Raw genomic sequence first — 13,051 nt, 5'->3', positions numbered from 1 at the left:
TAAACCGCGATGAGTATTGTAAGATAGAAAGACGGAATACAAATTAAATTAAAAATGATGATGATGATAGTTTGGAGAGATGGCGAGGAAGAAGCAACAGGGTATAAGTTTATAAAATTATGCCTGGCATGAAGAAACTGGGCAGAGGAGAGTTTTTCCTCCCTCTCTGCTAACGCTAGAAGCTGTGGGCATGCAATGGAACTGAATGCTGGAAGATTCAGGGCAGAAGTCCTTTTTCACACGGCACATGGTTAACCTACGGAACTCACTCCCACTGGAGGCAGCGATGAGCACCAATCTGAATGGCTTCCCATTACAGGCACCTGGTTGGCCACTGTGAGAACAGAAGACTGGCTTGAACAAGCTGGGTCTTCTTATTCTACGATTCTCTTTCATTGCTGCAAAGGGTTGGACAGGGGGTGGGCGGGTGTGGGGGACTCCCTGGTCCTGAATGGGGTAACTGTGTCCCTGAAGGACCAGGTCAATTGTGTGTCCAGGGCAGCTGTCTACCAGCTCTATCTGGTATGCAGGCTGAGACCCTACCTGCCCGCGGACTGTCTCACCAGAGTGGTGCATGCTCTGGTTATCTCGCGCTTGGACTACTGCAATGCGCTCTACGTGGGGCTACCTTTGAAGGTGACTCGGAAACTGCAATTAATCCAGAATGCGGCAGCTAGACTGGTGACTGGGAGCGGCCGCCGGGACCACATAACACCGGTCCTGAGAGATCTGCATTGGCTCCCAGTACGTTTCCGAGCACAATTCAAAGTGTTGGTGCTGACCTAAATGGCCTCAGTCCAGTATACCTGAAGGAGCATCTCCACCCCCATCGTTCTGCCCGGACACAGAGGTCCAGCTCCAAGGTCCTTCTGGCGGTTCCCTCAATGCGAGAAGCAAAGCTACAGGGAACCAGGCAGAGGGCCTTCTCGGTAGTGGCGCCCGCCCTGTGGAACGTCCTCCCACCAGATGTCAAAGAGAAAACCAACTACAGTGGTATCTATGGTTACATACGCTTCAGGTTACAGACTCTGCTAACCCAGAAAATTTTCCTCAGGTTAAGAACTTTGCTTCAGGATGAGAACAGAAATTGTGCTTCGGCGGCGCAGCAGCAGAAGGAGGCCTCATTAGCTAAAGTGGTGCTTCAGGTTAAGAACAGTTTCAGGTTAAGAAAGGGCCTCCGGAACGAATTAAGTTCTTAACCCGAGGTACCACTGTACCAGATTTTCAGAAGACCTCTGAAGGCAGCCCTGTTTAGGGAAGCTTTTAATGTTTAATAGGTTATTTTATTTTAATATTCCGTTGGAAGGCGCTGAAAGTGGTTGGAGAAACCTAGCCAGATGGGCGGGGTATAAATAATAAATTATTATTATTATTATTATTATTCAGGTGCTGCAAGGGGTCAGACTACATGGCCTTTGGGTACCCCTTCCAGCTCGACAACTCTAAGATTCTATGCCTTTATGAAACTCTGCATGAGCTCGTCTACCCAGTATGCTCAGGTATAACAGGGGCAGGGAAACTCCACCCCGAGCTTTCCCAGGTGAGGGGGAAGGGCTGGGAGGAAGCGGCTCTCGAATCCGCCACCCTGGGGCACCTGGGCCCAGCGAGGCAGCAGTTAAGGGCCTGAGTCACGCACTTCCCTCCTCTCCCGGCAGCCCAAAGTGTTCCTGGCGGGCAGGAAACGGCCTCAATAATAGCAGGCAATAAAGGCAGCCAAGCCAGGCCTGGGTGAGCCCAAGAGAAAGAGCTGCCTGAGTCACGCAAGAGGGAACAGCCCTCTATTCAAAGCGAGAGCCAAGATGGAGCGGGACAAGGCGGCCCCAGGTGCGAGGAGGAGGAGGAGGAGGAGGAAAAAACCCCAAGACCTTCCCGGCATCTAAGCAACAGGTACCCAGAGCCAGGGGGCAATATTATTCCTGCACCGCCCACCCCCAAAATTAAAAATACCCTGCAGTATTGAGACGCAGGGTCCTCGGCGCACCTGGAATCGGACAGAGCAATGCAAACAAACAGAAACAGAGGGAAAGAGACATAGGTCTCTGCCCCAAGGAGTTCACACGCACTATTATTTCAGCAACAATTTCTCTACAGAAGAAAACACTCTAGTAAGTCAATTCTGGTCATTCCCGTCCTCAATCCAAGCTGAAATTCTAGAAAGACGAGAAACATTAAGAAACAGACTGGCTGGGAAAGACGCATATTATTTCAGTCTTGATGGCAGAAAGTGAGGAGGAATTAAAGAACCTTTTAATGAGGGTGAAAGAGGAGAGCGCAAAATGTGGTCTGAAGCTCAACATCAAAAAAACGAAGATCATGGCCACTGGGCCCATCACCTCCTGGCAAATAGAAGGGGAAGAAATGGAGGCAGTGAGAGATTTTACTTTCTTGGGCTCCATGATCACTGCAGATGGTGACAGCAGCCGCGAAATTAAAAGGCGCCTGCTTCTTGGGAGAAAAGCAATGACAAACCTAGACAGCATCTTAAAAAGCAGACACATCACCTTGCCGACAAAGGTCCGTATAGTTAAAGCTCTGGTTTTCCCAGTAGTGATGTATGGAAGTGAGAGCTGGACCATAAAGAAGGCTCATCGCTGAAGAATGGATGCTTTTGAATTATGGTGCTGGAGGAGACTCTTGAGAGTCCCATGGACTGCAAGAAGATCAAACCTCTCCATTCTGAAGGAAATCAGCCCTGAGTGTTCACTGGAAGGACAGATCCTGAAGCTGAGGCTCCAAGACTTTGGCCACCTCATGAGAAGAGAAGACTCCCTGGAAAAGACCCTGATGTTGGGAAAGATGGAGGGCAGAAGGAGAAGGGGACGACAGAGGACGAGATGGTTGGACAGTGTTCTTGAAGCTACCAGCATGAGTTTGACCAAACTGCGGGAGGCAGTGGAAGACAGGAGTGCCTGGCGTGTTCTGGTCCATGAGGTCACGAAGAGTTGGAGACGACTGAACAACAACCACAAAGGGATGGAGACATCATGTTGACATGGGGTGCCGTATCCCAAAATAAATAAAGGGCACAGGAACAGGAACATTGCCTCGGTGGGTGGAACTAAGGCGGCGTCCACAGCATACAGTTATAAAGCACCCGGTTTCTCCCCCCAGCACAAAAAAACCCATAGAATTGTCAAATTGGAAGGGACCCCACGGTTTATCTGGTCCAACCCGCTGCAAGGCAGCAATCTCAGGGATGATGGGAATTGTAGTTCTGCAAGAGAACTGTGGTTGGTCAGCCGAGAAGAGTGGAGGAGAAGAAAGGCGCAAAAGGGTCACAGCTACAGCACACATTTAAAGCTCCCCCCCCCCAAAAAAAAACCCCAATCCTGGGAATTGTAGTTTCTTAAGGGCGCTGAGGATTGTAGTTCTGGGATGGGTGAGTTACAGTTCCCAAGACTAAGGGGAGACTACATGCTTTGAAACAAGGGGTGTGGGTGTGCTCTGCAGGTCCACAGCGCCAGGAATTCTTGCTCCCAAGACAGCACCTGGAATTCAGAGGTAGACTGCCTCCCAACTTGGAGGTTTGACGTGTAGCCAAGCTGTCAGCGTTAAAAGCAGCAAGACCGCTGTTGGCAGACGCCATCTTCCTTCGATTTTAAACGCTTCCCAAAGCCCTCCCAAAGGAGGACAGCCACACCTCAAATTTAAAGCCCTCTTACGCCACTTTAGGGACGCAGCTGGCACTGTGGGTTAAACCACAGAGCCTAGGGCTTGCTGATCAGAAGGTTGGCAGTTCGAATCCCCGCGACGGGGTGAGCTCCCGTCACTCGGTCCCTGCTCCTGCCAACCTAGCAGTTCGAAAGCACGTCAAAGTGCAAGTAGATAAATAGGTACCGCTCCAGCAGGAAGGTAAACGGAGTTTCCGTGCGCTGCTCTGGTTCGCCAGAAGCGGCTTAGTCATGCTGGCCACATGACCCGGAAGCTGTACGCCGGCTCCCTCGGCCAATAAAGCGATATGAGCACCGCAATCCCAGTCGGCCACGACTGGACCTAATGGTCAGGGGTACCTTTACCTTTATGCCACTTTAGCTGTTGTGAAGAATCCTGAGAACTGTAGTTTTAGGGTGCTGGGAATTGTAGCTCTGCAAGGTCATCACATACGGATCCTAGGATTCTCCACGACGGTTTAATGCAGCGTAAGAGTGCTTTAAATGGATGGTAAGGACACGGCCCTCCCAAATGATATACGGGGAATCAGGATTAGAATTCGCTTCCCGCACGTTCAGGGCTCAAACAGATGTGAATTGAGCGACTGCAGATCCCTGGCTCTTTCTCCTGAGTCCTCCAGCCAATCTGTTGGGAGATCAGAGCTCTGCACATGCTCCACAGCCTGTTGGGCACCCCCTGAATAAGCCTGCCAAGGCCAAAAAACAGACCAGGACAGTTTGTAAACCTCTTCCTGCCCCTCGCTATTTCCCCAAAGCCTAGCCCTCCAAAATTCTGCACATGCTCAAAAGCGCCTTCTTCTGTCTTGCCACTTTGCTTGCTTCAAAGCAATGATCAGGACTGAAGAACAGAGACACTGGCTTTTGCCCGGGTGAACCTGCCATGGTGTTAAGATGAGCTTCTAAGGCCCTCCTTCCTGCCCTGTGTCCGCTGGAGATATGATTGACAGGTGCTGGCAACAGGGCCTCCTTGGTGGTGGCTCCCATTTACAGAATGCCTTGCCTCCCTAAAATAGAGATTGCAGAGATGGACCATGCAGAGAATGCACTAAGGAAGTTTAGTTGTCTGCAGGGCTTTAGACGAGCCCAGAATGTGGCAGTGGAGACAGGATCCAGCTTCCCAAGAACCTCAGCCTTAATTCAAGCCAACAAGAAGCAGGTTTCTAGTCCTCATGGAAAGCTGATAGACATTGCAAAAGCCGGGAAGGAGGTTGAGCAAGTTTTAGTAGTAGCAGGAGGTGCCTTCTGCTCTGCCCATGACAACTACAATCAGAATGAATGAGCGAGAAAAGGGGAAGTTAACATGCAAAATAGAAAAGATTATGCAAATTGACTTTCAATCTGCATAACCCAGAGTTCAGATTGCCTAAGGGCGGAACTTTGATATTATTGATTCGAGATGGATTTTTTTTAAAGCATGGAATACAGCCCAGTGTTAGGGAATGAAGTTTACGGAATACAGTGGTGCCCCGCAAGACGAATGCCTCGCAAGACGGAAAACCCGCTAGATGAAAGGGTTTTCCGTTTTTCAATGCACTTCGCAGGATGAATTTCTCTATGGGCTTGCTTCGCAAGACGAAAATGTCTTGAGATTTCTTTTCGCTCCCCACCCCCTTTTTCTAAGCCGCTAAGCCGCTAATAGCCTTTTAGCAGCTAACCCGCTAATCCTTCAAGCCGCTAATAGCCGCTAAACCGCTAATAGCGCTAATCCGCTAATCTGCTAATAGGGTTGCTTCGCAAGACGAAAAAACCGCTAGACGAAGAGACTCACAGAACGAATTAATTTCATCTTGCAAGGCACCACTGTAGTTTGGAGCAAAAAGACCAGAATGGACATTAAGAACGTAGAAGAGCTTGCAGGGCCCAAGCAAATCTCCACTCCCTCTAGTTTCTAGAAACTGGTGCAGAGAGTTCCACAGTTTATCAGCTGCAAATCTGCAGTTTGGGATGGCAGAGGGGTCTGTGTGACTCGGAGAAGAAGGCTTGGCTGTTTCTTAATACCCGGCTTGACTTAACTCTCTCTGGCAAGGATGCTTCCAAGTTTCCTCCAGCCCGGGCCTAAAGGATGTGGACGGGGGACGCTCCCATCCTGGAGACATCCCAAAGATTATCGCTCAGCCTCTCGGAACCAGGGACACTTCCCTTTCCTGCTCAGAGGGGAGAGAGGCAGCCAGAGTCTTGGCTGCTGTTTCCGCTCCTTTGCTGAAACATAAAATATTTGTATATATAGCACGAGGGGCCCTGGACCGGCTGGGAGAGGAGGGGAAAGAGTCCAGTGTAGTGGCCGGCGGTGGCGCAAGCCACAACATCGCCACACCACCCATCTCTCAGCCACAGATGCGGTACGTGGCCTTTGGAGAAACCGCTATTCTCGGTATGAGTCTCACGTCCCCTTCGCTTCGGGAACGACAGCCCGCCTGACCCTATCTTGCAAGACCGTTGCAAAGATTATCAGACCGTTTATGCAAAGCGGGACTCAAAAAGAGCTATGTAAATATTACGGCTGCGACGAAAGGGAACTGCGACAGAATGTTGCAGTGCTGAGTTACTGCAGGATTCCAGCGACTCCACTGCTTGCTCCCTTCCTCTCAGTTTGAGGTTTTGTCCCTCTTTTGGGGCGGTTCCCCCCCCCCCGCAAGAAAAAGATTGCTCAAAACCTAGGGGTTCCCCCAAATTTGCAGGTGTCAGCCTCGTACGAATGGAACGGTGGTGCTCTTTCGGTCTAGGAAACTAGTGGTACTTACCCCCTGAAGATTAGAAATTTGTATTTTACATTTATTTATGTATTGGGTTCGCCAGGATTCCCCACACAGCTCAGAACTAACTTCCGCCTCATCCGGTCTTGAGACCATGCAAAACAAGAGTGCCTCTGAGCATGCATTAAGGTCCCTCTCACCTACCTCAGAGAGACCTATCACCAATCTCTGCCTGTCTGAATTTTGAAAGAGGGCCTGTCAGGCGCGGCCTTAAGCCCCAGCACTTCTCATTTTAAAAACTGGGCTAGATTCTGGCCACATGCATTTAAAGCACTGCAATGCCAGTTTAAACAGTTTGCCCCAAAGGATCCTGGGAAGTGTAGTTTGTTAAAGGAGCTGAAATGGGTCAGGAATTCGCAGAGCTACAATTTACAGAGCGGTCTATCGATAATTCCCTCTGCTCAGGTAACTCTGAAGACTGCAGCTCTGTGAATATGGGCGATCTAACAACTCTCAGCACCCTTAAACTACAACTCCCAGGATTCTCTGGTGGAAGCCAGGGCTGTTTAAAGTGGTATATCAGGGCGCTTTAAATGTATGGTGTGAACATGGCTTCAGTGCGAGTCTGGCCAGGCAGGAGGGCTGTCAAAAGAAGGGTTAAGAAGCGAATGGGACTTCAAACAGCTCTGCCAGATGGGAATTGTAGTCCAAAACATCTGGAAGGTGTGTGTGTGTGTGTGTGTGGACAGGGGGAGGCTGCCTCAATATACCGTATTTTTTGCTCTATAAGACTCACTTTTTCCCTCCTAAAAAGTAAGGGGAAATGTGTGTGCGTCTTATGGAGCGAATGCAGGCTGCGCAGCTATCCCAGAAGCCAGAACAGCAAGAGGGATTGCTGCTTTCGCTGCGCAGCGATCCCTCTTGCTGTTCTGGCTTCTGAGATTCAGAATATTTTTTTTCTTGTTTTCCTCCTCCCAAAACTAGGTGCGTCTTGTGGTCTGGTGCGTCTTATAGAGCGAAAAATACAGTATGCCACGCAAACAAAACTTCCAACACAATCTGGAGCAAGACACACGTTGACCATCAATTGGTTCTTATTTTCCCCTCCCCACAGCTCCGGGCGGCAGAAATATAGGCCTTCCTCCGTTTTCTACCTACAACAACCCTGCGAAGTAGGTCAGGCCAAGAGAGGGTGACAGCCCTGAAATTCAGCTGGTGGCATTCAGGTCCAGTCAAGGACTCCAAATTGGGTTTCCCCCAAAGGCTGCCAACTTCATTTTATTTCTTTATTATTGGATCGATATCCCGCTTTTTCTCCAAAGGGCTCAAGGTGGCCTAGATGCTTCTCCTCCTTTCCATTTTATCCTCCCAACGACCCTGCGAAGTAGATTAGGCTGGGAGAAAGTCATCCGGCAGGATTCAGGGCTGAGATGGAGCTTCTTTTAGACTTGATTATTGTGACTTACTCTACGTGGGGCTGCCCTTGAGACAGACCCAGAAACTCCAGCGGGTGCAGAATGCCGCGGCGAGACTCCTTACGGGGGTCCTTGCCACGGGATCACATTCACCCAGTGCTATACCAGCTGCACTGGCTTCCGGTGGAGTACAGGATCAGGTTTAAGGTGCTGGTTGTAACCTTTAAAGACCTATACAGCCTAGGACCCTCGTACCTACGGGACCGCCTCTCCTGGTATGCCCCACGGAGGACCTTACGGTCTTCAAACAAAAACATCTTGGAGGTCCCAGGCCACAGGGAGGTTAGGCTGGCCTCAACCAGAGCTAGGGCTTTATTGGTTGCGGCCCCGATCTGGTGGAACGCTGTGTCACAAGAGACTAGGGCCCTGCGGGACTTGACATCTTTCCGCAGGGCCTGCAAGACAGAGCTGTTCCACCAGGCCTTTGGTCAGGGTGCAGCCTGACTCCCTCCTTTGGCAATCTTCACAGAACTCTAGCCCAATGATTGCCATTAATTTGATTTTGAATTGATTTTAGAATGAAGTGTTACTTTATTGTTGTTAGCCGCTCTGAGCCCGGCTTCGGCTGGGGAGGGCAGGATATAAATAAAATTTTATTATATTATTATTATTTTACTCGGCCTGCCCTTGCCAAACAGCTTGATCGACAGACATTAGTACATGAGGCAGGGGGGAGCCGGTGACCCCCCCCTCCCCAGTCATGGCCAGTCATGATGGGAGCCCAATGCCATCTACAGGGCCACCGGCTTGTTTTCTTCTGCTCTGGAGGGTAGGACTTGAACCCATGGCTTCAAATTACAAGAAACGAGATTCCAACTCAACACCAGGAAGAACTTTCTGACAGTAAGAGTCTCCCTCAGGAGGTTGTGGACTTTTTGGAAGTTTCTAAGCAGAGGTTGGAGGCCATCTGTCATGGCTGCTTGAGCCCAGATGCCTGCATTGCAGGGGGTTGGTCCCCAGGGGTCCCGACTCTACAGTTCTATGATTCTACTGCCAACTCCTGTTCCCGAAAGACCTTTGCGGGGACGAACTAAGTGTGTCTGCGCACAAGGCCTCCAACGTCGTACACATACAAACAGCAATGTTTACCTACAGATAAACACACAGCTGGATATGAACCGTACACAAACAGCCTCCAATATACACAAAGGGCTGGGCAGGCCCACGGCACACACAATAAAACGCACACACAAATCACCACACCGGAGTTGCCGTGTGAGTAATGAAATCACAGCACCCACACTGAGGCCCTTCAGATGTGAGGCTTACTTTTTACTCATCTTTCGCAGCACATCTGCCTTTGCAGAGTAAATGCACTTTTTAACAAAGAAACACCTCCCGAAGGTCTCTGCCCCAAGGAGCCTGCAATTTATTTTGCCGCTAAAGAATACGAAAGAAAGGGAAGACAAGAAGCATGACCAGAAGGGTCACAGCCACAACACATAAAGTGCATGGCTTACCCCAGATAACCCTGGAAACTGTAGTTTGCCGGAATTGCAGAGCTACGGTTCCCAGGATTCTTGTGGAGGCCATGCACTTTCCGTGTGTCTCTGGTTGTGGGTTGGGAAGGGCAGCAAAACTGGTGCCCCCCCCCCCATACAAGCTCCACCTTGGCACTTTATGGCTTCTGCCCGCCCCGGTGCCCTGCAGCCAGGCTGGCTCTCTGCCAGTTGGACCAAGGCGCACCAATGGCTTCTAAGGCTGTGCTTGGAATGGAAATGAAAGGGAGCAGCGGCTACCGGTCAACCGGCCACTCCCTGGTCACTGGCACTTGGCTGAGCTGGCCAGAGCCCAAAGCCAGGCAGGAACTGCTCACAGACAGAGAGGGGAGGGCCGCCCCATAAGTGGCAAGGCTCCCCCCTAGTCTTCAGAAGGCGCAGAAAGAAATCTCGCGAGACTTCATCCAGTCTCGCGAGACTTTGCCACAGGCTTGGTGATGATATTCTGTGGCACCTGTAACAAAGGGATGGATTTACAGTGGTACCTCGGGTTAAGAACTTAATTCATTCCGGAGGTCCGTTCTTAACCTGAAACTGTTCTTAACCTGAGGTACCACTTTAGCTAATGGGGCCTCCCGCTGCCGCCACGCCACAATTTCTGTTCTCATCCTGAAGCAAAGTTCTTAACCCGAGGTACTATTTCTGGGTTAGCGGAGTCTGTAACCTGAAGCGTCTGTAACCCGAGGTACCACTGTATTTATTTTTTTCAAAGCGGAGGCAGCTCCCACCCAGCAAACTGGCTTCGACTAGCGCCAGGAGAATCTGCAGCGAGGGAGGAACGGCAAACCGATTCCATGGCATGTACCCCGCTTCCCTTTTGATGCCAAAGTACCACGTAATTCTTACCACGCTTCAGTGCTCACCGACCGGAGAGGAATAAAAAGTCCCCACACCCTGCTCACTGCCTTTTCTACCAGCACAAAACTTCAGGAACGGAAGGCAGATCCACATTCGCGGCCGAAAACTGCACTAGCTAACCTGGCGTTCTTTCAGTTTTTAAAAAATATTTGTTACGCTATAATAAGCAAAGCAGTCCATTATCTTGCATACATGACCCAACAAGGGAACACGTGGATAACGCGTTATCCAAAATATTGCCTTAGACCACTGAGGTAGAATCACTGAATTGTGGAATCGAAAGGGACCACTAGGGTCATCTAGTCCAACCCCCTGAATTGCAGGAATCTCTCGCCCAACATGGGGCTAGAACCCCCAACCCTGAACTCAAGCCTTCTCTACCGACTGAGCTGCGCACAGCTTTTGACCAAATACAAAACCTAAAGCAACCCAAAGCATCCACGCAGCTGCGATAAGCTCGCCTCTCCAGTTAATCCGGAGTTACTAACCCGGAGTAAAGATAAAACAACAACAAAGGCACGAGTTACGCATCCACGAGCCCAGACCCCCAGGCTTTAGAGACTTCCCCCGACGGAGGTCTCTTGCTCTCCCCCGACCACAGCCCCATGGCGAACCCCCTGCCGCCAACCCCCCCCCCCCTCGCCTTGCGCACCTTCTGATCCACGATGGAGCACGCCAGTTGCTTGACGTGGGCGAGATCGGAAGATGCGGGTAGCAGGACGAACTCGCGGGTCAGCCCGATCTGGATCTGGAAGGAGACGCCGTGGCAAGGCGAGGCGCCGGCCAGGGCGCACGACGGAGCCGGCGCCGGCTCGGGGGCTGTTGCTGCTCCCGCTGCCGGGGACATTGGGGCTGGAGAGCAGGACGAGGAGCGGCCGGGAGGAGAGGCCATCGTGGTGGTGGTGGTGGCGGCGTCGGGGCGGCGGTCGCCGGAGTCTCCCCGCCACCTCCCACCCCGCAAAACGGGGAGGGTTTCACATGGATGGAGGCTGGAGCGCCCGCTTGCCTGCGCGACGGTGCGCCTTCGTGCGCTTTGCGCGCGCGTCTCCAAAGGCCACCGGCGAAACCGTGCGCTCCTGATGCGCCAACAAACTTTTCTCTGCCTCTCTCGCTTTTCTTTCCCCTCGCCTTCCCCCCCCCCTCCGCCCCGAGAAGGAAGTGCCTTGAGTGACAAGGCGCGGCGCCAATGGCGGGCGGCGGCGATGAAGTCACGACACCCCGCCCCGCCGCTCCGGAGTGGATCCGGAACGGCTGGCGAGGCACCGGGGAGCGCGCCGGGAGGAAGGAGGCGAGATGCGGCGCTGGCAAGCGAAACGGGGGCTCAGCGCGCACTGCGGGGCAGGGGGGGGGGTGTCCGGAAAAACCAGCCTTGGGCGCATGGGAGAAAGAGTGCCCCTGAGCGCGTGCAGAGTGCATGTCGGCCGTCTCTTAGTCAACTCATTCGGGGAGGAAAGATTTGGTTTGCAGCTTAGTTTGAACCCCTGGCTCGCCCCTCTTTAAAAGGCGACTAGCTGCTGCCTTTATTTTGTCCGCCGTTTAAGAAGCTGGAGAGAAAAGATGACGGTCTCTGCCCCGCAGGTGTTGCAGATCCTTCCAGTTTGCATTGCAGTGCGCTGGTGGGGAATCGGGGCTGGAGGCAAACCCTCTTTGCTCATAGTTGGTTTCCAGGAAGATCCGGACTCCTGTCTCCAGGATTCGGGAAAGGCTGAGCGGAGTCTCTGCCCCGTAGCCATTACAAACCTCTCCAGCTGTGGGTAAGGGCGTGGAAGCCTCTTCCTGTCTTTCCACACCGTGCCAGCAGGTGTCAAACCTAATTGGGAGACGACGACAGCGGGGATGAGGAAAATCCCAAAATTCCCTCGCTGCTGGAGACGACTCCCTGTTTTCTCCGCCGGCTACACTCATTCGATCAACACGTCGTGGAAGAGCGCTCCCTGCTGGCAATCCCTGGCCTCCAGCCCCTCCTGTTTCGGTTCTTTATGCCAAAACCCAACCCGCGTGGGAAGGTGGGGATTTAAAAAAAAACCAAGGGAACCTCTGAGCCTGGACAAAGTGCTCACATTTCACCTGAGTTAACCTCACCTGGTCCCCACCCAGCGAGGAATTTCACTACGCCAATCTGCATAATGACAGGGCCTCAGAAGAAGGTAGAGGCTGCCCTAGAGAAAGAAGTCGCAGAGGTCTAGAAGCTTGCAGTTTGCAGGGGGGAAAGTATTATTATTATTATTATTATTATTATTATTATTATTATTATTATTACCTGACAGTACCAAACTATTGAAGGCTTTTCACCAAAGCCAGACTAAACGTCTTTCCTTCTGCAGTGTTGGATGGCAGGTTGAGAGGAGTTCCCTACCAGGACAGACTTTGCTCGTGTGCTCAAGACATCGATTCCGTAAAACATATTTTGTTGCATTGTGCGAAATATGAGCAAGCCAGGGCTGAACTGATACTACCCTTGCTGGTACCTTTCCCGGGAAAATCAGAGGTTCACTATGTCAGGTTCCTATTGAAAGACCGGACAAATGCTAGAACATTAGCAGTGGCAAAGTTTTTATCGGTGGTTGCAAGAACAAATAATCCCTATATTCTGAACAAAATGCTTGTTTAACCTGGAGGTAGGCTGTCTGAATTGTGCATTGCTTTGTAATGATTTGTTGGGTCTCAGGACCGTAATAAAGATTGTTGTATTATTATTATTATTTTAATGTACAATGCTGCCACCATGTTAACCAGAGGTACTTTTGCAGTCAAGATTCTCTCTCTCTCTCTCTTTTTCTCTCTTCGATGCACTCATTCTGCACTGGGATAGAGAGCCTGTGATCATATGGTGCTCAGGTTTAATCCCTGCCATC

General features: G+C 51.3%; 1 protein-coding gene across 3 annotated transcripts in view; it reads right to left on the bottom strand.

Annotated features, from left to right (window-relative positions):
* PRKD2 (protein kinase D2) overlaps window positions 1-12,396 on the bottom strand; it is a 58,768-nt gene extending 46,372 nt beyond the window's left edge. The window contains exon 1 of one of the 3 annotated variants that reach the window (XM_083454999.1): window positions 10,849-12,396. In XM_083454999.1, the coding sequence (XP_083311125.1) occupies window positions 10,849-11,088 (240 nt within the window). In that variant the 5' untranslated portion in view covers window positions 11,089-12,396. Of the gene's footprint in view, window positions 1-6,568; window positions 7,000-10,848 lie in introns of those variants that run through there. The other 2 variants (XM_083455001.1, XM_083455000.1) reach the window with 2 other exon arrangements.
* Between the last annotated feature and the right edge of the window lie 655 nt (window positions 12,397-13,051).

Source organism: Podarcis tiliguerta (genome assembly GCF_965153285.1).
Source record: "Podarcis tiliguerta genome assembly, chromosome: 8".
Taxonomy (NCBI): Eukaryota; Metazoa; Chordata; class Lepidosauria; order Squamata; family Lacertidae; genus Podarcis; species Podarcis tiliguerta.
The sequence above is the reverse complement of the archived record's forward strand: the minus strand, read 5'-3'. Positions and strand labels throughout refer to the sequence as shown.